This window comes from Elgaria multicarinata, chromosome 3 (assembly GCF_023053635.1).
Source record: "Elgaria multicarinata webbii isolate HBS135686 ecotype San Diego chromosome 3, rElgMul1.1.pri, whole genome shotgun sequence".
Taxonomy (NCBI): domain Eukaryota; kingdom Metazoa; phylum Chordata; class Lepidosauria; order Squamata; family Anguidae; genus Elgaria; species Elgaria multicarinata.
The window spans coordinates 98,525,354-98,548,329 of NC_086173.1; the positions used below are offsets into that span (position 1 = coordinate 98,525,354).

Below are 22,976 nucleotides of genomic sequence, written 5' to 3' on the forward strand. Positions count from 1 at the left end.
AAGCATTCAACTGCTGAAGCTCTTTGTGCAATATAACTATTATTCACACTGACTGACCCATTGTTCATCCGCTAAGCAAACCAATGCATCTAATATCCATAAAGTAAGGTTACATTCATACTACCTGGCATGCAAGCTACAGCTGCTGAAATTCCCTCTCCTACACAACTGTTAAAAAGTGCCCTCGTTTGCATTTGGCCACCCTACTTGCAGGTATATATGTCAATTAACAGATGTACCTTGGTAACTGGCATTTATGGCTGGGCTAAAACAAAAAGGTATCTGCCGACTAAGTAGGAAACTCAATCAGGTGGCAACTTTATTTGCACTGTTAAGAGTGCTGCAACAATAGTGATCCTCAGGCTAAGTCCGGACGACACACTAATCAACAGTTGTTTCCCATTCTGTTCCTATTACACACACCCCTCAGTTGATAAGCGTGTTGTCTGAACTCAGCCTCACGACACACTAATCAACTGAGGGGGTAATAGGAACAGAACAGAAAACAACCACTGATTAGCGTGTCGTCCAAACTCAACCACTGTGTTCTTCTACAACAACAATTTATTGCAGTCAATAGAACATTCCAACAAAAGTTACATACAGAGACACTTAGCGTACAGTTTGCTATTAAAAAGACAAGTAATCATAGAGGATCTAATAGAAATGGCCAAGTTCAAAAACTGTGTTCTTCTAACAAGTTCCTGTCACAACTTTTTCAAACAGCCACTCCCACCGCCCGTGCTCTCCACAATTCAGGATATGGTCCTACCTGCAACCTTGGACTTTTCAGGCTCTGTGCTTACTCTATAATTCTTCCGAGAAAACGATGTGCCAGAACCTCTTGATGTCATAATTCAGGTCCGTGTGAATGGCCACTAGCCTCAAAGCTGGGGGGAAAAAGCAGTAGGGGAATGGATTTACTGGAAATGAAAACATTTGCAAGAAAGAAAGGATGCAAAAGTTTTACTGTTCCTAACAAAACTGGATTAGCAAAATAAAAATAAAAATAATATTGTATTTCCTCAGCTTTTATTTATTTATTTATTATTATTGCATTTATATCCCACCTTTTTTCCTCCAAGGAACCCCAGGCGGTGTACATACTCCTCCTCCTCCTCCTCTCCATGTTATACTCACAACAACAACCCTGTGAGGTGGGTTGGGTTGAGAGTCTGTGACTGGCCCAAAATCACCCAGTGGGTTTCATGGCCAAGTGGGGACTAGAACCCAGATCTCCCGACTCCCAGTCCAACACCTTAGCCACTACACTACACTGGCTAATACATGCAAGTCTTGGCATGAAAGTCTCTGTTTCTAAGAATCTGCTGTAAAACAGCCAGGAAAATGACAAGTACAAAAAACCAAGGCGTCTTGCTGTCTCCAGACTGTATTAGAGAGCATTTGGACTTAAATGCAATTTATATTATTATTATTATTATTATTATTACCCGCCTCTCCCTTTGGATCAAGGCAGGGAACAACATTAGTACAACAAATCAACACATCTTAAAAATTCTTGATTTCACCTTCATCTGGGTAGGCCTGCTGGAAAAGGCTAGTCTTTAAAGCTGTCTTAAATGAGAAAACTAAATAGATACGTTGAAATATCTATCCTATAACTTAAGATTGTTTCCTTGAGAACAAGTTAGAAAGGACTAGGAAAAACAGAACTAAAAAAAACTGGCAAAAACAAGAGCAGAAAAATGCATTAAAGACTAACAACAATAAATAAGCCAATAAATAAGTTTGAGCCTGTTCAAAGTCATGTTTTTGGGTTTTTAAAAAACAAGGGAAAGCAGAAAGGGGCTATCCCACATATAATCAACTGCAGCAGAAAGAGAGAATGCACCTTTAACAGAATACATAACTAACTCCAGAGAGCAATAGGTATCTATTGACAAACACATTCATATAAAACAAAGTATATGCAAATATGCATGTGTATACCATCACTACAAAAAAGTTAATACATATGTATCTGAACAACCCACAGGAGAATCATGTGAATGATTATTTGTTTTATGAGGGGAAGGGACTTATGTCAATAGATACTAATTACTCTCTAGAGTTTAAAGTAATAGTTTTAACAGCAGTTATATAAGTTTGCTATATAAACAGAGCATGGTGTTCAGAACAAAAGAAAGTGAAAATGCAAAGCCTCAAAACGGATATGCAATTTATAATGAAGATACATGAACACAATAAAACCACTGTGGCAGCAGCAGTCCCTAAGGTTCTCCATTAATGACTGAAGCAACTGGGCATGTTTAGTCTTGAGAAGAGAAGATTGAGGGGAGACATGACAGCACTCTTCAAATACTTAAAAGGTTGTCACACAGTGGAGGGCCAGGATCTCTTCTCGATCCTCCCAGAGTGCAGGACACGGAATAATGGGCTCAAGTTACAGGAAGCCAGATTCAGGCTGGACATCAGGAAAAACTTCCTGACTGTTAGAGCAGTACTACAATGGAACCAATTACCTAGGGGGTCGTGGCCTCTCCCACACTAGAGGCCACCAAGAGGCAGCTGGACATATGATTCTATGATATAACCCTTACATTCCCATTATGGACTTACTCATAACATATTATCAACTTTTTTTCAATCTGCATTTCAACTTGGTTTGTTTTCTACACAACCTGTTTCATATACTAGAAAACTGAAGCAGATATCAAGGAGCTTCACCTATTGTATGTCACCATTGCCACACCAAGTCTATATACATTGTGTATTCTGGGTGACACAATATCCTGCCAGTCTCAACCTCATAATGTAGAGCAAGTCTATCGCAAATTCCCAAATACCTCTTAGCTGGACCATCATGTCTCTCTTTCTCATACCTCCACATTACAAAAATGAAACATGTCCTACTTCTAAGTTATATGAAAACATGACCACACATTTCAGTGTGGTCCTTCACACAACACAAAAAGTAACCTTGGCAATATCAGCCAATGTGTGTTCACCTATTAGGTGAAGTGTAGTCTAGAAGATTAAGTAATGTCTGGCAGTATTGCTTTGAACTACAGTGCAAGGCTAGGGTGGACCATACTCTCCAACCCCAAATGTTGTTGGAAATTGTTTAATTTCATGAGGATTTATCTCTAAAAATCCAGACACTATAGCTAAGCCTACATTAAGGATGTTAAAAACAACACAGCAACTTCACAAATAAGATTCCAAACATTTCTAGTCAACTTCCCCAAAAATCCTTTCTTCTTTTTGGGGCCTCAAAGTAAAAATGAATCAACATCTCTAAACCTTCCATGCCTGATCACCTAAAGCAATTCATATTCACCCCAACCAGGTGAGTAGCTGTTTTCAAGATTGTATTACAAGTTTTTCTAAATATCTCTAGGCTGAGAATTCTTACAATAAAAGCATATGTGGAAACATTCCTAATCCCAGACTCTGATTATTGTTCCCCTAGAAATAACAAAAAGTGGTGGGTATCTTTATATACCTGCAAAAGCTAGTTACCAAGGTCCTTCAGAGCACTATGCTAGACAGGTGTACTCAGCCGATGGTGTGGTGATGGCCACATATTAAGATGGCTTTGAAAGAAGATTAGAGAAATTTGTGGAGGATAAGGCTATTAAGGGCTACCACTCGTCATGATGGCCATATGCTAGCTCCAGGATCAGAGGCACCAAGCTTCTGAATGCCAATGCTAGGGGACAAAAGCAGAGGAGGGCTGCCTGTAGATTTTCCAAAGGCATTGGGGGGGGGGGGAGTGTGTAACAGGATCCTGGACTAGGTAAGTCTTTGGTTTGATCCAGCAGGACTCTTTTTAAGCCTACTAAGTTCCAGTAGCCTTACTCCCAGGGAAATGTGCATAGGACTACAGCTTCAGCACATCATGAGTTATACAAAAAGGCAATTTGAAGGGGAGAAGTAAATTTCTGTAGGCTATTAGTTTGTACAAATTTTAATTCCATAATTGTATTGATTGCTGGATTAACTATGTGACAATATGCCAGCCATTCATTAGCAAAAGGCATATAAACAGGAGAAAGGAAACCATGTAAATATCAGTTTTGGTTGCAAGCAACAGATTTAGCTGAAAACCCACAAGACAATCTCTTCCCATGGATTTATGCTTTCTGAGGAGGGCTCCTGTTATATTTAGGCTTTGGCACATGGGGCTAGGAGCCAGAGTCCCAGCCGAAGTCAGAAACAGTGATACAAGCCTCTGCACAACAGTATGTTGCAATAACTCTAGTCTCCCTATGTTGTGAAAGGCTGTGAGCTACTTCCACACAAAGCTTGGGATGATGATATCCTTCTGGTATTCCCATGGTGACAGGAAACATTTCAATCACCAGCCCTACACCGAAACATCTGCTACAGCCCTTGGACTTCTGACCAGCTCCACCACTATCTCTGTTACTACTGGGAGCTATAGAGGGGAGCGTCTTTGACAGACAGCTTGATCCTAGGCACACTTACTAGCGATAAAATCCCATTGAAAGAAACAGCGCTGGTTTCAGAGTAAGCCACGTGAGGATCCGGCTATAATGCCTGTGCACATTTAGTCCCGCTGCACTCAATGGTGTTTGCGTCTGACGAGTAAGGATGGTTATGATCGCACTAAAAATCTCATCGTAATCGTGATCGACACGTTATACCTGAGCAGCTTTGCTCGCTCCACGTTCCTTTGGCGGCGGCGGGTGGTGGCTGCGGGAGTATTAATCACATCGTTTTCCCGCGAGCAACAGGGCTCCGGGGTAGTATCAACACCGTGTAGAAGAGAGGGAAAGGGGGGCTGTGGAACTGGAAAGACCTGGGAATAGGCTGGACGATTTGGAAAGAGAAGGAGAAGCCGCCCTCTGAAAAAAGATTCACGGCAAACTCACGCCAAGGGCAGTGACCGGGGCCGCTGCGGCTACGGTTTTCAGGCTGCCCACTGCCACCTTCTCCACCCGGGGGTCGGCCTAAGCCGCCCGGGTGGGGCTGGCAAGGCGACCTGCGGCTCTTAGGACGCGGGTTTAAAGGCGGCGGGCACAAGCACACGGAGAGGGGCAGGAAGGCGGCGGTGGGCGCGCAGCGCTGGGCCTAGTCACGGCCCCCGAGCCAAGCCTCCACCTGCAGCCGCCGGCCAGGTGGCTCCCCCGCCTCACGCAGAGCCCCGGGGAAGAGTCCGCTACTCACCGCCGCCTGCCTCGCTCGCTCGCCCAGCCCCGCCGGCAGCGGCTACTCACAACATCCGCCCTGCTACGGAGCGCCGGCAGGGACACACCAAGCGGCGGCGACAGCCGCAGCGGCAGGCTTGGGGCGGGCGGAGCGCTCGTCGCTTCTGCCGGCACCGCCCCCGAGAGCCGGCCTGAGCTTCGCCCAGCAGCTGCTTCGGCATCCCGCTCCCAGCCAGTTAACCTCCCGCCCCATACACGCACCTCTCCCGCAATATTTCTGATTGATCACCCCACCCCACCCCACGCGGGGAGTGACACCGTTCAGCTGCTCCGCGGGTCTCCGCCTTGGCCCCACTACGCCTCCCTGTCACACCTTCTCGGACACAAGGGGCTTTATTAATGCAAACGCGACACATACGCTAGCCAAAACTTTCACAATCTGGGGGCTCCAGAATTCTCCCACCCCGCCCTCTATGCTCTCCTTTCCCCTGCAGTTAATTTTTAATTTTTATTTTTTAAAAAAAATAATCTTTATTTCTGCAAAACACAATAGTACAGCAACCAACACTCTGTACTTTCGCCTTAGCTCATATTAAACAAACTCCAAGGAAGGGAGGCCGCTTGTAGAAAGCAGGAGGGAGCGCATGGGCCGAGACTGGCGATGCCCTTGGCTTGGGAAAGGTTTACAGGGGAGGAGGAGTGAAGGTTTGTTTTGCTCATTTCAAAGGGTGGGCAGATGAACAACCATTTTAACTAATTTCTTTTGTAAAGGTGGTCAGGTCCCCTCCTTTGCTCCAAGGTAACCAAAATGCTTACATCTGCTTAATTTTTAAAGATAAAGGCTCAAACTTGACATGGTGATAGCTCTTATGGAGGGCTTTAGTCACCCCAAGTTTGAATCAGATTGTTTCATTCCTTGATTTTAGGGAACTGTTTAAATCTCTCTCTGTTCAATAGGGTTTACTCAAAGGTAAGCATGCATTGGATTTTAGTATGACTTGGATGTAAATGCAGTTGAAAGCAATGAGATTTCCTCTTGAGTAAGGGAACCATTGTTTATGAACTTGAAGATGCACAGCTTCGCATGATCAAAGGAAAGGGTTTAAGGGGGGGGAATAATTTCCCCCCCTAAAAAATCAAGGGATGAACTGATCTCATTCAAACTTAGCATGCTTAAAACCCTCCTTAAGAACTATCACTGTGCCAGTTTTGATCACTTTATCTTTTAAACTTACGCAGATGTAAGCATTTTTTTTTAAAAAAAAAAATCCATTCTAAAAATTCTTTAAAATCAAGACATGCATTTATCTGATTCAATCTTGGGATGTCTAAAGCCCTCCTTAAGAGCTATCACTGTGCCAATATTGATCTCTATCTTTAAAAATTAGGGAGCATTTTTAAATGAGGGGGCAAGGAGGGTGCATTTTCTGCATTTCTTTTAAGTTGAAAATGCCTATTCAGAAGTAAGAACATAGAGTTAAATGGGACCTCTCTCCCTCCCTCTTCACAGTTGACCAGAGAACCACCCTGCCCTCCTCTTTTGTTAGCGAGACTGCCCTTAGACACACATCCAGGGAATAATAAACGTGTGCCTGATTTTGAGTAAAATTGGACTAATGTGCCATGTCTCAGCAAGAGAGTTTTGTAGTGAAATCTTAACAAGTTATTGAACATTCACTACTTTGATTGACATCATATATTTCCTTTCTGGTGGCGATACCCTTTCACTCCCTTTCACTTTACAGTACTAGTGTCTAATTACTGCTCATTAACATTGAAAATCTCCTTAAATTCCCAACCTACTTTCCATGACATTTTCTGATTCCCAACAATTATTTTCAGCACTGATAGGGCTTCTTGGAGATGGAATTCAGCCTTTGGGCTAAAAGAAGTTCTGTATCCCTGACACCCAGATTGCCTTCTCTCTTTTGAGTGTTGTTCCCTGCTCAGCCAGGGGGGGAAGACTTTCCAAAAGAATATCGAAAGGCTCAGCTAGGGTCCCAGGCCAGCACAGTTGTCTTTCTGCCTTCTAGGGGTACAGGCAGCAAACTATTTAGCAGAGAGGCAACCTGTTCTTTTTAACAGGATTTTATCAGGGCACTCCTAAGGTATTTTGGTGCCTGATGCAGAGCAGCAAATAGCACCCATGCACACAAGGTCCGTTGTACCCAAAGCCAGACTTTTTTCTTTTCTTTTTATCCAGTAGAATTTTAGGATATTTTAGTATGTTTTTAGGATGCTTTTAGGATGCTTTTAAACAGTGTATACCATATTTTTAATCAGTGTTTTATGTATTTTATGCTTGCTGTTGTTCCCCGCCTCGATCCAATCAGAGAGGCGGGTAAGAAAAATATATTATTGTTATTATTATTATTAATTTCTGAGGCAGAAAATCCCTAAAATGCCTCTCTACATCCCTGGCAGTAAAAAATACTGTAGTAATAAAAAATTAAATAACTACAAATGTGCTGCCCTTTCATAGCTCCCTAAATCTACTGCTTGAGGTGGCTACCTCAGTAAGAACATAAGAGGAGCCATGCTGGGTCAGACCAAGTGTCCATCTAGTCCAACATTCCCTTCAGACAGTGCCCGATCAGTTGTTGAACAGGAACCCACAATCAGGACAAGAGTCCCCTCCCACTCATGTTCCCCAGCAACTGGTGTACATAGGCTTACTGCCTCTGCTACTGAAAGTAGCACATAGCTATCAGGATTAGTAGCTTTTGATGGCCTTCTCCTCCAGGAATTTATCCAACCACTTTTAAAGCCATCCAAGTTGCTGGCCATCACTACGTCCTCTGGTAGCAAATTCCATAGCTTAATTATGCGCTATATGAAGAAGTATTCCCTTTTATCTGCCCAGGTATCTTCAAAGAGGATATTCTAGTCTGTCAGTGCTTGGCCTTTGTGATCCTTCCTTATTTATTTATTTATTTATTTATTTCATTTATATACCGCCCCATAGTCGAAGCCAGGCCATCGTAAGCATACTTATCCAAAGTAAAACATGCATTTTGGTATGGCATGGCATGCTTCCTGCTACCTCCACAGTTGCTTAGATGCTGGTTTAGGTACGCGTAAAGTCCAAGTGGGTGCCTGTGACATTGTGTAAGGAGCGCACCTCCTAAGAGGCTAAGTGTTGCCTATGTGGTTACTGATGATGGGCAGAAAACTTTACACATACCAGGACTGTCATGGGAGAAATTGCAGAGGCAGGCACAAGCATGCCACCATACACATAAAGGGGGTGGGACGCAATGAAATAAGTGATATTTACTGCTGATTTAATGTAGTTAGAACTGGGCTGATTGAGTAATCCCTCTTCAGAGCAGATCTTGGCTCATTCTGTTAAATGGATAGCCACTTTTTGAATCCTAAATTCTAGGCTATTGTCAAGAATAAATCCATGCATTGCATTGTTGAACAATATAAAATTGCCTAATGAGCTTCAGCAGTAGATTGTGTTAGAATTCTCAGCTGAGTTATTCTAGGGTTTTTGTTCTGGAGTTTTGTCTATTATTTATTAATTGTTAACGTTTCTATACTACCTTATTTATGAAAAAGCCATCAAGTGCCTTTGGCTTTTGTTCTTATATGATGAGACCCCAATACTACTACCATCATGCTGGATGCATCATTGGTAAACTGAATAGTGGGCTAATCTCACTGCTTAATGGGAAGTACAGAGAACAGGGTTGTCACATGCGAGTTGTCTTGTGGTACCTCTCCAAAACACTCCTTTTAATTTTCCTTGAGAAGGAAGTTGGCAATGTATTAGTTTTGACACTCCACAGGCCTTTTTCTGTGTTTGCTGACTGAATCTATCCACCTACACCTGCCAATACATGATGATCCCAATACATAAGTAAGTGAATCACACACTTTTTGCTAGGTGGAAATACTACCCGGCAAGTTTTTAAAAAATTGCCCATGTAGAACCAACATCTCCAGGGGCCACTGGAAAACTAAGGGCAATCTCCCTTTTTTTTTGCTAATAGACTACATTGCTATACATTAGGAAAGGAACCTCTCGTGCAAGCACAGAGTCATTGCTGACTCTTGGAGGGACGCCAGGTTTCGCTGACGTTTTCTTGGCAGGCTTTATAGCGGGGTGGTTTGCCGTTGCCGTCCCCGGCCATTATTACCTTTCCCCCAGCTAGCTGGGTACTCATTTTACGGACCTCAGGAGGATGGAAGCCTGAGTCGACCCGAGCCGGCTGCCTGAAACCAGCTTCCGCTGGGATCGAACTCAGGCCGTGGGGAGAGTTTCGGCTGCAGAAACTGCTGCTTTACTGCTCTGTGCCACACGAGGCTTCGTTATACATTAAGAAGGGATTAATTAATGCTATCTCAGCTAAGGAGAGAATGAAATGTGTTCTCTCTTTTATCCATCACACTCTGTGCTGGAAAGAAGATACAGCTGTAAGGCCTTAGATGATCTTACCTCCAAGGTGACCAAAAGAACATTAGCAGGAATATCAGTCATTCTTACTAATTTAATTAATCTATAGAATCACAAATTTAAAGGTACAACAAACCTATACATTTGGAGAGAGATTCTAAAAGATAATTACTACTTGATATTATTGGCTTCTTTGGTGGTCAGAATGCAGCCTTCTGAATCATGAGTAGAATGTAAAATGCATACAAATACTCTTGGGAGAAATTCAATTCACCCTACTTAGAGTAGACCCATTGAAATGAATAGCAGTTATGTTCATCATGGCTTACTTAACTCTCATTCATTTCAATGGGTCTACTCTAAGTAGGATTTTACCTTTGATATTATTGTCTTCTAGACTCACTCCTCCCAAGGTTGGTAAAATGAGTACCATGTTAGCTGGGGGAAAGGTAATAATGGCCAGGGAAGGAAACGGCAAACCACCCCACTATAAGGCCTGCCAAGAAAATGTCAGCGAAAGCTGGTGTCCCTCCAAGAGTCAGTAATTACTCAGTGCCTGCATGAGAGGTTCCTTTCCTTTCCTGACTCACTCATAGTAACTTCTTCTTCCTGAATATTTGAATGAACAGAGAGTAAGAAGATGTGGACCAGATAATTTTGAGTCATAACTTCTTGATGATGCCCTTTCAGCCTTTGTGGGTTAGTGTGTGTGGCAGGAAGCAGCCCTGTCTCACCCCATTCCCTCCTTGGGTGATGATGGCATTCAAGCATGCCATTTCCAAAGAGTACAATTTATCATTAACAGTTCTATTGAAGTATTTTTCAATCCACTTTATTAGGAAGAAAACATCCAGATATCAACAAAAGCAAAAAGAATGATACAAAACTGACAAAAGTCTGTTCCCCCAAGAGTGATTAAATGTAGTACTATCTGCTCAGCAGGGCCTCCACTCATGTGTCCTTAGTGCGGTAGGACTTTTCACTAGACAGTTATACTTTGTACAGTTCAAGATGTAAAATTATTGCATGTTCAGAGAAGAGTACATGTTTCTGGGGGTCAGGAAGTACGTGATCTGGATAAATACAGCATTTAGAGATATTAGTATAGTTACAGCTTTGGATGCTCATTTCCAAATGAAGGTGAAGTGTTGGCTAGCATTATCATTTTGACTTTAGTGATTCCTGGATCTGTGTTTAATTTTTTTTCTCAACTGGTTTCACGATATATTTAGTGCTTATGTGACGTCCTGACACGCTACGATACTCTCCAATCTCTGTCTTTGCTTTCCCATTCTTGGTAATGATCAGCTCCACAGGCGCTGAGGCAGTGACCAGCTTCATGATCACCTGGACAATCAGTTCGGAATGTGGTGGGATCCTGGCAGGCACAGTCACCTCAACTTTGTCTACGGTAACAGTCGAGTCTAGACTTCCTTTTTCCACTGTGAGGTTAGTCCTTGGATCTATGCTTAAGTTGAACTTCTTATCTATTGGATAGTTAAGGACCTTGAATTGAAAGCTGTGGCTAGTGGTTGCCTCATAGACTCTGCTGTTGATGCTGGTGAATGTCTGCTCAAAATCGGTGGTGTTGATACCATTTATCTCATCAATCACTATTGCTCTCTCACTCTCCACTTTCTTGTGGTCCCATAAGATCTTGGCAGTGATAACAGGCTTGCCACCTTTAAGGGGATACACATGGGAACACTTACTACGGAATTTAAACTCTGGTCCATAATTAGGAATTTTTGTCCCTTCTCGCGCTATATAGAACCAACCTCCCCGATTTTCATCGTCATAAAGGATCCAGGCACCTTTCTGGACAATATGGGAAGATGCTTTGTCATTGAAATACCCATATGTCAGGTTGGTCTCTTCTGTTATCACTTTTCTTGCCCCTTCGTAGTTAGTGTATTCATAAAGTGTGATCTGAGGATATTCCAGGTCTTCAGTCACTAGCTGGAGAGAGGAAGGTTGATTGTTTAAGAAGATATGCTTATGTTCACCTTCCTCATATGCATAGCATGGACCTTTATAGTTTGTATCACGGAAGACCAGCCATGGTTGCCCAATCACTTTCAAGGAAGAGATGCAGTCCCCAAAGTCCACACTGTGTAGGTCAGGAACATCTGCAGTAAATTCTTTTCTGAGTCCATTCAAGTCTGGATGTTCATAAACAATAATTTTATTCATCTTTGTTTGGAAAGAGGAGACTCAGGCTCACCTTTTGGGTGACTCTTGTGGATCTTTGAAAGGGGGTAGAAAATGGATAGCAGCTTTTCCTCTGCGGAAATTCACTCTGCCATGAAAAGAAAAGAAGAATACAAACTGGAACAAAAGCACATGTGGCAGCATGAACATATTGTACAAATAAAAAGGGCTTTGTGACAGGGTGAAAATAAATTCCCAGTTTCAAGTCTCTCTGGTAGTAAAAACAGTGTCATCCTAATCCTAACCATGTTTACTCAGAAATAGATAGTACTGCCAGCAGTCCAAGAAAAAAAAGCCTGTTCTGGCAATTTTTAAAATAATAATATATTATTATTATTTTTTGCTTTTGAACCAGTTGCCAGAAAAACAAGGAACAAGGCTACATTTCTTCCCCATCTCTCTGTTTTAAAACCTGTACACCTTGGTAAATACAGGCCCAGCAGCATCTTCAGACTCCCCAGCAGGGCCCACTACTGACACCTCCCATGGGGCTTCCTTTAAATTTTTCCACCCAGAGCTTTGTGCTGAGCAACCAGGAACCTACCTCAATGCCCCCAAATGGCACTACATTGGGGGTATTGTGAGATACCCAGCTCTGTTGCCACCACTGGGTAAACCTGCAGGGGAGGGGTGAGTAGGTAAAGGAGGGGCCTACTAGTGGCTACTGTACTGTGCCAAGGAGGCTTGCCCAGGGTGAATAGATGGAGTTTGTTCCGGGCTCAATCCCCAAGCTTACCAGACCCTGCTTTGTTTCTGGCTTTAACCCCTAAACCCACTCTGGATCCTTCCCCCAGGCCATGCCCAGTATCAAAATGTGTTCATCTCAGGGACTGGCAGACCTAGAGAAAATTTAACTGAGCACAAACTTGAGACCTACTTTCTAATAGCTATCCTTAGGATCTCAGCCAAAATTTTGGGTAATGCTGCAATCCTATAAGCACTGACCTGGAAATAAGCCACATTGAACCAGTGAGGGTGGGTTGGTTGGTTGTTAACTAACCACCTAGCGCCCCTACAAGACACTATGGGTTTGGGTGGGTTATTAACCAGCCACCCTCCTCTGTCAGGTTCAGATATCATAACAATCTGCACCCAGTGAGGGTAATTAGGGAAATCAGTTGGCATGTAACCAGCATGCTCAGGAGTCCTTAAGAAGCCAAGCTGGCTTATTAACCACCCTCATATCATCTAAACCCAGTCAATGGGGCTTACTTTTGAGTAGACATGTCTAGAATCACAATGTATGACTGCAAACCTAGGGAGTAAGCCCCTTGAACACAGTAGGATTTATGTCTGAGTACACATACATAGGATTGCACTGTAAGGCCCTCCAGTTGTTTAAAAAGTAGCTTTTTATTCATTTAGCAATGGTGATTTATTTATTTGCTACATTTATATCCCACGTTTTTCTCCAAGGAACCCAAGGCAGCATACATGATCCTCCTCTTCTTCATTGTATCCTCACAACAGCCCTGTTCAGTAGGTTAGGCTAAGTATCAGTGAATGCCTCAAGGTCATCCAGTGAGCTTCATGGCCAAGTGGGGACTAGAACCCAGACCTCCCGAGTCCTAGTTGAACTCTCTTAACCACTACACTTTTATACACTGTCAATTATTGCTAACTGCTAAGAAGATTCACCTGATTCCTCAAAGTAGGCTGAGATTACCATCGTAGTCAGTCAAAATTTTAGATAAAACACATTTTTTGACTTCTTTCAGAAGAGAGAATGGTTATGTAAGGATATTGGTTACATTGATTTTAATCTCATTTGACTGTTCTAGATAATGAGTAAACAAAGATGTCTGTGGAATTAAAATAGGGAAATGTCCCCTTTAAAGCAACTTGAGCTCTCAGAGCTGGGGGAAATAATAACTGGAAGAGGGCTGGCTCAAGAAATGTTGCTACCTGAGACAGTGTCCCCACCTGCCCAAGTCAAGGTGCAGAGTAGCCAAGGTTATTTTGGCATATGAGGCAGAAATTCTCACAAGCACCTCTCCCCATTCCTGATAGGAAATTTTATAACAATAAAATTAAACAACTAACAGCTGTCTGTCCTTTCACAACATCGAAAATCTGCTACCTGAGGCAGCTGCCTCACTCGCCCTAAGGATAGGGTCGGCCCTGACTTGGAGAATACTACTCGCCTTCCTGGGAACCAAAACATATGAAGAGCAAATATAAAGAATCTCTTTGTAGAAAAAAATTGGAGGGTTGAAATAACCCACATCTCTCCTCCCAAAATAAATGGGGTGTGTGTGTGTTTGATAACAGATTACAGTGTACAGGAGCTTTCCCCCAACTAATGGCCATGCTGGCTGGGAATTATGGGAGCTGCAGTCCAACACATCTGGAGGGCACCATCCTGGTATACTGGATGATGCCTTAGCTCAGCTGGCCAGGGCTGGGAGTTAGACTGAAGCAGAAAGCCTGCCTCCCTTCAGCTTGGGGAGAGAAGTGCCAGGAAAAGAAAGGAAACCCTGTAGAGGTGTGAAGGGAAAAAAGCTGAAGGCAAGGGGCGGAACCAAAGGGGTACTTGGAGACTGTTTATTCAATAGAACATCAATAGTGCCTACATGTTTCGGACCCCAGCTGAGTCCTTCTTCAGGGCAATCTAAAAACAGAAGAATCCATAACAAAGACTTATATAATTAACAAGAAAAGATAAAGAATTAAAAGAAATTATCCATATGCCAAATGTTTTAGAAATACTTATAGGAATCTGTATATTTACTCGTAAGAGACATACACTGTGTTATATTCGATGGCCTTGTAGGCCCCTTCCAACTCTGCTATTCTGTGATTCTATGATACAACCTATATAACTAGATATAATCAAATCAAAATACTAAATACTAAAAGGAATATATCCGTATACAAAGTGTTTTAAAATTACTTGTAAAACTCAGGTTATTAGAATATATGTGTATTTAACTCTTAATAAGACATACAATTAAAGACATTTTTTTTAAAAAAAATATTATACCCAAAACAAAATATATAAACAACTCAAGGATATAGAAGAAAAAATCCTATTCTCTATATAAGCCAATACACACGTACTTACTCAGACAAAACAGTTACAAATCTCTATTCCAAACACAGTTGACTCATTCTGAGGCAAGGTGATTTTCCAATGGTTAACAAGGGGTGCTCCCTCAACTCCACGTTTGATGTTACTGATATGCTTTACTTACCAAGAGCACATGAATAGGTACTTACCATGCCTCAGAATTCAGAGTGAATCAACCGTGTTTGGAGTAGAGATTTGTAACTGTTTTTTCTTTTTCTTCTTTAAAAATTTTATTGTGAATATCAACAAACAAAACAGAAAATACGTCGTGAAAACAGAAAAATAAACATAGATTGTGTATATAGAATTATCATAATTTCTATCATATAAACTGTAAAAAAAAAAAAAAAGGGGGGGGGGGAGAGTTATACAAAAGTTTCAAGAAAAGTAGACCAAATATCCTTAACTGTTTTTTCTGAGTAAGTACATGTGCATTGGCTTATATAGAGAATAGGATTTTCCCCCCTTCTGTATCCTTGTATTCTTGAGTTGTTTATATATCTTATTTTGGGTATTTTTTTTTAATTCTCTTTAATTGTATGTCTTATTAAGAGTTAAATACACATATATTTTAATAAACTGAGCTTTACAAGTAATTTAAAAACATTTTGTATATAGATATATTCTTTTTAGTACTTAGTATTTTGATTTGTTTATATCTAGTTATATAGGTTGTAGTCTGAATATAACACAGTGTATGTCTCTTATGAGTAAATATACACATTTCTATAAGTATTTCTAAAACATTTAGCATATGGATAATTCCTTTTAATAGGTACCTATTCCTTTTCTTCTTAATTATATAAGTCTTTGTTATGGATTCTTTTGTTTTTAGATTGCCCTCAAGAAGGGACTCAGTTGGGGTCCGAAATGCATGGGCACTATTGATATTCTATTGAATAAACAGTCTCCAGGTACCTCCTGGGGGAGAGAAGTGGCCTTAAATATGGACATGCATCCTCAGTTCCCTCTGTTAAGGGACCCAGTTCCCAATCCCAAAGATCCCTTAAGCTGCAAAGGGAACTGCTTCTCCTCGTAGTTTAAAAGGCTGCAGTGAAGGAATTCCTATTGGATGAAGTGTGTAGGTTGCATTGGGGCCCAGTTCACCCCCTACAGTACAAATCAGCCACTGGCGGCTGGCACTTATTAGTCGGAGGGGCAGGACAGATCCTCAATATTCTACTGAGTTTGTTGGAGGAGGGCAGGAGAAGATCATGTGTGGCAATCAGCAGCTGATGCCATGCATTGGAGCAAGTATACCTGGGGAGAGATGTCTGCCACAAATGGGTATAGGAGAGGCATACAGCCACATCTCTATTCGCCCCAAATATAGAGCCATCTCTGGAATCAACAAACACACACTTAATTTTTTTTTGTGGGTCCTCACTTATAGAACATATTTATAATCTGCCTGTCAAACACCTACCTACTCAAAAGAGGTTCCTAAAAGTATTACAAATTGTTGAGGCAGACATCGGTCTTCCCTAAATGAGCGATTTATAGAATGGTCCTGACTGTCCACTCACAGAAGTTTGCAAATCAATTACATGACATCATCAATGTTCCTTCCCCCCATTATCCTGTTTTCAAAAATATTGATATAAACTGGAATAAACCCTTAATGGCACGAAATCAGCAGTGTATAAAGCTGGTGTTGCATGATGAACTTGCCGAGGAAGGACTTTCCGTGTCTGCGATCAGAGGTAGAAGAGGGTAAAACGCCTCCCTGCACAAAGGAAGACAGATCTAATCCCCCACCTACCAAGAACACACCTTTACTTTCAATGGCGTTTACTCCCAAATAAGTGTGCCAAAGGTTACAGACTTACAGCATGATCTTATGTCTACTCAGAAGTAAGTCCCATTGTGTTCAACGGGGCTTACTCTCAAGTGAGTCTGCCTAGGGTTGCAGACTTATTTTATTTATTTATTTATTTATTTATTGCATTTTTAGACCGCCCAATAGCCAAAACTCTCTGGGCAGTTTACAAAAATTACTTCTGAATAAATGTAAGATTGTGCCGTAAGTCCTGGCTTTCCTGGAGGCTGCAAGGAAACAGTACAGCACAAGTTATGTGATGAAAACAAGATTCCCCCCACCTTCCCTTGCACACATGCCAGGGAGGTGCTCCCTTGATTCAAACCACTTTTCTGTTATATAAAGAGGCCCATCCTAATACCACAAAGAATCTGAAAGCAGAAAGCTATGATAAGGATGCGGGTTTTTGCGGGAGATTTGCTTAATGTAGAAACACCCATAGACTCAGTGAAAACTATTTCTCCAATGTGGAAAATGGCATCTTTACTCACAACATATCTGTCTGCCTCAGTTTGTCATGTTTTGTCCTTTATATTCCATGTCTGTTCCTGTTCTTACTGTAAGCAACTGAACATTTTTTTTAAACCAAGAGAAATACATGAGCTGTGCCTCACATTTCCCCCTATAAAAGAAGCTAAAGCTCTACATGCATTCATGTAGAAGCAATCATAGAATCATAAAATAGTAGAGTTAGAAGGGGCCAATAAGGCCATCAACTCCAACCCCCTGCTCAGTGCAAGAAGCATGTACCCACCTTGTTAGGTGATCTGTGCAAACATCCAGCCTTCCTCATCCGCCTGGAGTTCCTAGGACTCTTACTCGCTTTATATAAGGTGAAAATTGAATAAATCTGGAACCAATTGGAATGGCATGAAGTTTGGAGCTGTGTATAATTATTGCAGCCAAGCTGAAGAAGGCAAATGTAAGAAAGAATTTCAGACCACTGCAACCCATATGCTGCCCAGAGACCTTCTTCAAGCCAAAATCTGACCATGATTTATAGATTGTTTTCTCTCTAATGTGTATGAGATTTTGAAAAACAACATCTGTGCAATTTCTTTTATTGTCAGACAGGCTGGTTTTGCAGGACAATCAATGAGGTTTTGCTTTCTGAAGCAACCCATGATGGGCTAGACTGTCATCGATGAGCTGTTTTTTCCCACCCAGCGTGGCTTGTTTTCCCCAAAAAAGGCGCTCTGAAAAACCACAGTTTACAGTTGGAGTTGTTTTACCAATGGTGGGTGAGTATATTGGCACACCAGTATTGTTAGATTGACTATGAATACACAATTGCTACATGTATGGATAAGGCAAAGGAATCACGGTGATTTGTCTATAACCCTGCCAAAAGGATGGTTAAATATTAAGTCATGTGACTGTTTTTTTTTTAGACAATCTAAACAATTAGAATTTAAGACATGCTTGACTGATTCTTTTTCTTTTAAGTTTATTTATTGGGACATTGACATCCTACCTTTCTATGATAAAGTCAAACTCAAGACAGCTCAATTCTACTCAAGCTCCTTCACCACACAGGATGAAGCAAATGTCGCAGAATTCACCAGCTGTGAAAACAATTTTCATGCTCATATACCTAATGTTAGACTTGTGACCCCACCAAGGCCTTAACTGAAATCCCCATGAGGTTAGCCTTCTCTCCATTCACTCCCCCAGTGGTCCTGATACAGATTTCTCTTCCTGCCACGGCTAAGAGCAAGGAAAGAGTGATCTGTATCAGGATTTCTGAGATATATGTGGGGATGCACATGTGGTCTCCGAATGGCTCCATATGCAGCCTTCAAAGCCAATAAGGTTGTGCACTCCTGAACTAAAGCAAATCACATTGTCGTTATAATATCTGAGTGACTTATTAGTATTAATTTGTTTGATCTTGTGAGAGGTTCCCCCCACTCAAATTTCTTCGCCAAAAATATACAATTTTGTACGTTTGTGAGTCAGTCTATGCATCTTGAAATGCTTCATTTGCCTGGATGGGAGAGGGAGGCATAATTGTAAAACTGAGTAAGAGAGGAAGGTTATAAGCGCTGCATGGGAAACCTGCTACTTTAATTTTAGAGAAAGCCCCCCCCCCCACAAACACTTCTCTCCCCACTTATGATTGCAGTGGAGAAAAACACAGCAAGACTGACCATATGTAGACACGATTGCCTTGATAAAAGCAGCAGCTAGAGGATCCAACTCCCTCCTCCTCCTAGGCTCACACCTACGTGCATGATTATGAACATTGTTCTGAGATAAAAAAGAGGAAGACACAAGGGGACTAAAGGGAAAATGGGTGAAAGAAACATCCAGCCTAGGAAATTTGGTTTAGATAAAGTAGGGAAAGAGAGAAGGGAAGGGAATTTGGAGACAACCAGCTCAGGGGCATAAAAAAAGAAGAAAAGAGAAAATAGGGAGAAGTCAACTGGAAACTGGTGAAGTTGGGACTTGCTCACACACTCAACTCTAGTCCAGTTTTATGGCCGTGTTTCCATATCATTCCTACAGTTAGTGGGCTACATGCACAAAGTCCATATTGTTAAAATGTTCCCTTCTGAGTAACATCATCCATCCATCCATCCATTTGTTCTTTTCCAGAAGTCTTGAACTTAGCCACCGACGTGACCATTCCAGTCTGGGGAACTTGGGCCCATTTGAGGATCTTAATCCCATCTTGTTTGAGACTTCATCAGTATGATCGCCTACTTTGATTTCTTACAGCGCAATCCCATGCACATCTACTGGGAAGTAAACCCCATGGAGTTCAATGGGATTTACTCAGAAGGAAGTATGTATAGGATTATAGATGTAACCATTTAAGGAACCAAACAATGACTTTTCCATCTCAACACTGAGGTTACCTTCTACCTCTGAAAGAACTAAAGCCCTCTAATTCTAGAGACATGATCGAAGCCACAAGATAGGGCAGTGATTTAAGAATGGATACGAATGTATCAGAACTAAGAACAAACTGTAGGTTAAGGCCAAAATGTAGAGTTGTGGAGCTGTGAACCAATTGAAGATTTCTGTAAAAAGCCCAGTCATACCACTGGTCCATTCTACCCACTAATATTCTACTCTGACTTCAAGGTTTCAGGTAGATCTTCAGCTTGGTGACCTGAGATCTTTTACAGATGCTAGGGATTGAACCTGGGATTTTTACATGTGCAGCATGTGCTCTACTGCTGAGCAAATGGGCAGTTCCTATGTAAGATGTCCTCTAGACAGTTTCTAATTCATTTTCCAGAAACACTAATATGAAAGTATTACTGCTATCTCTATGGTTGGACACCAGAAATAACTTTCCTAAGGCCACAACCTCAATGGAAAACAAGGACTCGTGTATTTTGGCTACCAAATAGTCATACAATAAAACTGTCATCTGAAGTTGTTTTTGTGTCATGCCACAGTCCCATGAGCAGAGTTTTGTAACATTCTATAAACCTGCTTGTTCACTTTCTTCTATAACAGATATTTGCTCTTTTTTAAAATAAATATTTTGATTTTGCAAAACAAAATCAACTGAAAGAATGAAAAAGAAAAGAAGTAAATAATAATTAAAAAGAACTGTATTGAATTTAAATCAACTTATTCACAGAGGGTGGTACATTTAACCTCTATTCATATTTTTCACTTTGTTTTACAGACCAAAATATAAGTGGAGAAGTTTTCTCTAGAATTCTTCTCAATATCAAACTTATATTTAGTCTCTTGTCCACAATCTGAGGAAAGGCTTTGACATATACTGTTATGCATGTCCCTGATCAGTATATAGAATAAAATCCTGGCATGCTTTATAAAGATTAGATTTTTAAAAATTTTGCCTTTAGCTAATTTTAGTCGGTAGGTCAATTCTTCTGCCACGGCTGTTTGATATAATTCCGTATACCATGATTTCACTGATTTTGCTTTTAACGGCTGCCACGACTTAACAGTTTTTGAAAACCAGAATCCCAAGAAAAACATATAAATTATCACATCTGCTTCTGCTTAAAAAACACATTCTGCCTGATACTTTTGGAAGGAATGCAAATATTTGCTAGGGATGCTCTTCTGGAGGCACCATCTGTATCAAGAGCACATGGATAGGTACTCTCCATGGTAGCTTTCAGGGCTATGGAACTTTCTTCCATTTAAGCCCAAGGCATAGTATTTTCTGGTAACAATGCAAAATCCTTTCTCTCCTAACCCCGTGCCCACTTCTTTTTGTGAGTCAGTGAAAATAGGAAAAGAAGTCAAGCCAAAACCCAGCTAAAGTTAAGCACTGGCAAGTCCAATTGATTCAAGTGGGAGGGATTAAAGCATGAGCTCAACTCCCCCATTGAAATCAATGGCACTTAAAGTGCTTCACTTTGGCTGAAGGAAACCATTTGATGTAATTCTTGATGCTAATTGTATACTCCCCCCGCCCAGTTTTATATATTTATGTCTTCTATTTCCTATGCATTTTCTTGAGCCATTATATTGCTCCTAAAAATAATCTATAAGTGTTAAATACACAGAAAAATACATCTTAGTAGATAAACAACAGCAACACCAACAAAAACAAGCTCTCAACAAATGAACAATAATAAGCAAAATGGAAATAATCAGCAAAACAGAAAATAATCCAAACAAGAGAAGCCCTGCTGGCCTATCAAATCCACATTGTGTTTCCTACAGATGTCACACTGTTGCCTCAAGCTGGTCATGAGCACAAGAGACTCCTGTAGTTGTTCTCCAGCTATTTATATTCAGAAACATGGTGCCTCTGATCCTCAAGGTAGTATGTAGCCATCATGGCTAGTAGCCAAGGATAGCTTTATCTGCCATGAATTTGACTAATCCCCTTTTAATATCATTGAAGTCGGTAGCAAATTCTGTAGCTTTATGTGCTGTATGAATAAGTACTTCCTTTTGTCCATTTTACAGAATAATCCTATGGTCCCTGAGCGAATTTTCCAGGGACCACAGGAAGGTTTGGGAAACCCCTCTGAAGTCCCAGCTTGTAAGGGGGAATCAGAGATCAGCCCCAGACTCCTCCCTCTCGCAGCCAGCGCCAAAATAACCATCCTAGCTGCTTCTCTGAGGTTAGAAAATTGACCTCAGAGAGAGGGAAAAGGGGGCACTCCAATGGGCAGGAAGGGGAGGAGACTAGAGAGGCCAAGATATGAATTGCCTTGAGCCTCCTCCAGCCTCTTTCCCTTTCCTTCTGAAGTACCCTTGTTAGATGGGCTGAAAAGCCTTTCTAGTGAAAATATAGGAGATTGGAGGACAGGCAGGTGAAGATTGCCTCCACTGTTCCTCCTGCCTTCAGCCTGGCAGAGCATAGGAATTTTGGAAGACCCCAGCTTCAGAAGCTTCTGGGTGGGGAAGGTGCAGTCTATAGGGATTGCACCCTTAATCTCTTACCATTTACCTTTACTGGATTACCCCGGGTGCTAGCATGATAAGAAATCGGGAGGGGGGAAACCTTCTCTTTTGCCACATCATGAATAATTTAATAAACCTCTATCATGTAATACTTTTTTCTAAATTAAAAAGCCCCCAAAGGCGTTTCCTCATATGAGAGTTTCTCCAGCCCCAATCATTTTGTTTCTCTTTTCCAGATCTGCAACATCCATTTCGACTTTGCAGCAACCAGAACTGTAGATAATATTCCATGTGTGGTTGCACCATAGATTTGTTTAAAGGCATTATAAAAAGGAGGTTTAATTTTTTGTTTCTAATTATCCCTAGTATAGAATTTTCCAGTCAATTGTTTCAGCCAAAATGTTCAATAGCTACAAAACAAAGATCCTTTCCTTGTTAGTCACTGCCAGCTAAGACCCCATAAGTATAGATGTGGTGTTAAGAGTTTTTGCCCCAATATGCATCAGTTTATGCTTACATATATTGAACCACATCTGCCATTTTATTGCCCCGTTTTTAATTACACAGAAGCTTTTGGCAATCCCTTTTTGTTTTACCATCCTCAATAATTTGGTGTCATCCACAAACTTGGCCACCTCACTGCTCATCTCGTAATGCTAGGTCTTTTATGGACAAGCTAAAAAACACCAGTTCCAATAAAGAGCCTTAGGGAACCCACTTATTACATCCTTCTTGTGAGATCTGTCCATTTATTCCTATTTTGTGCTTTCTGTTATTTAACCAGTTACCAATCCATAAGAGGACTTGTCCGCTTATTGATGCGTTGAAAGAACTCTAAAAGGATAGTGAGATACAACTTACACCCTCACAGAAGTCACATTGATTCTTCTTCAGCAAGACATATTCTACAAGCATGATATCTGATAGTGCAAGATATGTAACAATAACCCCTCCTCTACCTTGTTTCCCTCCCCCACCCTTCCCTTT

The 22,976-nt window shown here is 41.3% G+C and overlaps 2 protein-coding genes across 3 annotated transcripts in view; both read right to left on the reverse strand.

Moving 5' to 3' along the window:
* RNF123 (ring finger protein 123) overlaps window positions 1-4,649 on the reverse strand; it is a 108,358-nt gene extending 103,709 nt beyond the window's left edge. Inside the window, exons 1-2 of one of the 2 annotated variants that reach the window (XM_063121051.1) lie at window positions 4,632-4,649; window positions 773-890 (exon numbers count right to left, since the gene is read on the reverse strand). In XM_063121051.1, coding sequence (XP_062977121.1) covers window positions 773-854 — 82 coding nt within the window. In that variant the 5' untranslated portion in view covers window positions 855-890; window positions 4,632-4,649. Of the gene's footprint in view, window positions 1-772; window positions 891-4,631 lie in introns of those variants that run through there. The other variant, XM_063121052.1, reaches the window with a different exon arrangement.
* A 5,689-nt stretch (window positions 4,650-10,338) lies between these two features.
* LOC134395065 (epidermal differentiation-specific protein-like) lies at window positions 10,339-17,557 on the reverse strand. Its single transcript, XM_063121053.1, has 2 exons — window positions 17,392-17,557; window positions 10,339-11,836 (listed from the first exon to the last, which is right to left on the reverse strand). Exon 2 carries the CDS (start codon window positions 11,728-11,730, stop codon window positions 10,732-10,734), a length of 999 nt encoding a protein of 332 aa, XP_062977123.1. The 5' UTR covers window positions 11,731-11,836; window positions 17,392-17,557; the 3' UTR covers window positions 10,339-10,731.
* Window positions 17,558-22,976: the final 5,419 nt, after the last annotated feature.